This window comes from Hypanus sabinus, chromosome 26 (assembly GCF_030144855.1).
Source record: "Hypanus sabinus isolate sHypSab1 chromosome 26, sHypSab1.hap1, whole genome shotgun sequence".
NCBI lineage: Eukaryota > Metazoa > Chordata > Chondrichthyes > Myliobatiformes > Dasyatidae > Hypanus > Hypanus sabinus.
This window is the reverse complement of record NC_082731.1, coordinates 30,212,068-30,214,588: the sequence shown is the minus strand read 5'-3', so window position 1 is coordinate 30,214,588 and position 2,521 is coordinate 30,212,068. Positions and strand designations below refer to the sequence as shown.

Here is a 2,521-nt window from a genome sequence, read left to right as displayed (position 1 = left end):
TACTTTTCTTGACCTTTTATCCCTGCACCTTCAGACCTGCGTTCTCGTAACCCTCGACCCTTCATCCTCAAGCCCTCACAATCCTTGATCCGTCACCTCCAGAACCCTCAACCCCTCCCCCTGCACCCTTACCCATTTCCTTCACAACCTTGTCCTGTTACCTCTGAAACATTTGACACTTTACCCTCACAGCCCCATAACCCCCGACCTGTCACCCCAAAACCATTGACCCTTCACATCTATTGTCACCCCGGTGATGCCATCTTTAGTTGGAGGGAGATTCCTGGAGGGAATTCCGAGGGAGAAGATCCTCCGTTACTTGGGCAATCAAAGCCCAAGTAGTTGTATTTAGTGTGTGGGAGGTGACATCAGGCAAATCTTGAGAGTATTTTGAAGAGGTAACTAAGGCGATGGATAAGTTATGGCAGCAGATGTTGGCTGTACAGACTTTTGTAGGGCCTTTGACAAGTTTGTGAACTTTGAAAGATTAGGTCACGTAGGTGTTAGTGGAGCGAGCAAGGTGGATTAGAATTGGTTCGAAGACAGGAGGCAGAGGGTGGTGGTTGAAGATCAATTCTCTGACTGGAGGACTGTGACTAGTGGTCACCAGGGGTCAGTGTTGGGGCCTCTGTTATTCACGATTTGAGTAAACTATTTGGAATGTGACTGTACAAGGCGCGACTAGCAAGTTTGCTGATGAAACTAACGGAGGGGCCTTGTTGACAGTGAAGCGGGTTACAATAGATTATGCTCAGTTAGGGAGCTGGACCGAGGAAGGGCAAAAGCATTTCAGCTTGGAGAGTGTGAGATGGTGGACTTAGGACAGGGTAAGGTGCTGATTGAAGTGTGGTGGGGAAAACCAGAGCACAGAGCACTGAAGGAGCTGCACTGGTATTCAGGGCGGTGAAGAAATCGCTTCGCCTACTGGCCTTCATCGGTCAGGACAGAGCGCTTTTGATAGAGGTCCTGGCCAGCACGCACTTGGGGCATTGCACACCGCCTTGATCACCCTGGTGTAGGGAAGACATTGAAAGGCTGCAGAACAGATTTACAAGGATGCACCCTGGAAGAGAGGGCCTGGTTCAGATGAGAGGCTGGTTCTTTTATTCCCTAGAAGGGGATAAGGTGGACAGACTTTCCCCAGGGTCTGGGGAGTCCAAACCTAGAGGGCACAGAGACACGAGGGGAGAGACTGAAGAGGAGTCTGAGAGGTGACAGTTTCTTTGGCATGAGCTGCCAGAGGAAGTGAACCGAATGCAAGTGGGGAAAATGGGTACAGTTACAAGATTTAAGGGGAATTTGCGTAGATGGATGGCACGCAGCATCTTGGTGAATCAGAGGGCTAGCGGGGAGCGTACTGTGATCAGAAGAGATTGGTTGGATCGATAGGCCTGTTTCTGATGGCTCTGCGACCCTACGATTTCACTCCTGCACTCTCACAACCCCCGTTGTCGGGGACGGAACGGCAGGGGCGAGGTTCCTACCTGGGGGGTGGTAGCGGTCTCCTAGGCATCCGTCCCAGGCACTGTCACTGTCTTCATCATCGTCCGAGTACGTCTGCACGAGCTGCAGACCTGTTGCTCTCCCCCCGGTTCACCAGCTGGACCTGGCCCCTGGGGAGAGATGGGGTGGAGCACCTCAGGATGGAGGGTCAGCACGGAATGGCGAGTGTTGGAATAGCGTGTGGTGGGGGGAGAAGGTGGGTAAATGCCCTGTAAATCTGCAGCAGCAGCTGGGAGCCTTCCTGCACCCTGGCACTGTTAGCACCCAGTGGTGCCCCTCTTCTCTGCAGGACCCAATGTCCGCATCTCAGTGGAACAAGACCCCTGTGTGAGCGTCTGTCAGTCTGACCCCCTCCCCATCCAACGTTCTGTTCTCAAGGGTACGACACTCATTCTCCAGAGCCCAAGAGTGAGGCACCCTCTGCCCAGCACCCAAGGGTGAGGCACCCTCTCCCCAGCACCCAAGGGATTTCCATGGACTACCCAGAACCCACGCCCAGGCACCGATGGGTGTCACTGGCTGATACTAGAGGGGCGGGACTAACGCCTACGCTGCACCCGGGCGGCGGGGACAGGCACCCCTCCTCGCCCCTGCACCCAAGGGTGCCCGGTCTACCTGCGTAGGAGGTGGGCCAGGACCTGAGCCAGGTTGGAGTCCTGCTGCTCATCTGTATGTCGCCTTCTGTCGCCCGCCGGGACGGAGCCGAAACCGGAGCTGGAGCCAGAACCGGAGCTGGAGCTCCGAGAGCCCATCCGTTGCTATGGGGACCCCGGCTCCGGGTCCGCCGTTGTTGTTGTTGTTGTGGACCGGGGACGGCAGCAGGAAGCAGCCAGAAGGGGGGGCGGGGGCGGAGTCCCATTCGATGACGTAACCAATGGGCGGCACGGCGGCTCCGACAGAGAGGGAACGGAAAGCCAGTGACCAATCGGCGAACAATACGCTCCCCACGTGCCCTGCAGAGCCTGTCCCTCACCAATAATTGGCTTCGGCTGTCTCCCCGTCTCCCCGCCAGCAAACC

General features: G+C 56.0%; 1 protein-coding gene across 1 annotated transcript in view; it reads right to left on the bottom strand.

The window, feature by feature from the left end:
- Positions 1 to 2,367, bottom strand: part of dcaf11 (ddb1 and cul4 associated factor 11) — a 20,186-nt gene extending 17,819 nt beyond the window's left edge. The window contains 3 exon segments of the mRNA XM_059951291.1: positions 1,485 to 1,590; positions 1,592 to 1,613; positions 2,119 to 2,367. Of these exon segments, the coding sequence (XP_059807274.1) occupies positions 1,485 to 1,590; positions 1,592 to 1,613; positions 2,119 to 2,255 (265 nt within the window). The 5' untranslated portion in view covers positions 2,256 to 2,367.
- Between the last annotated feature and the right edge of the window lie 154 nt (positions 2,368 to 2,521).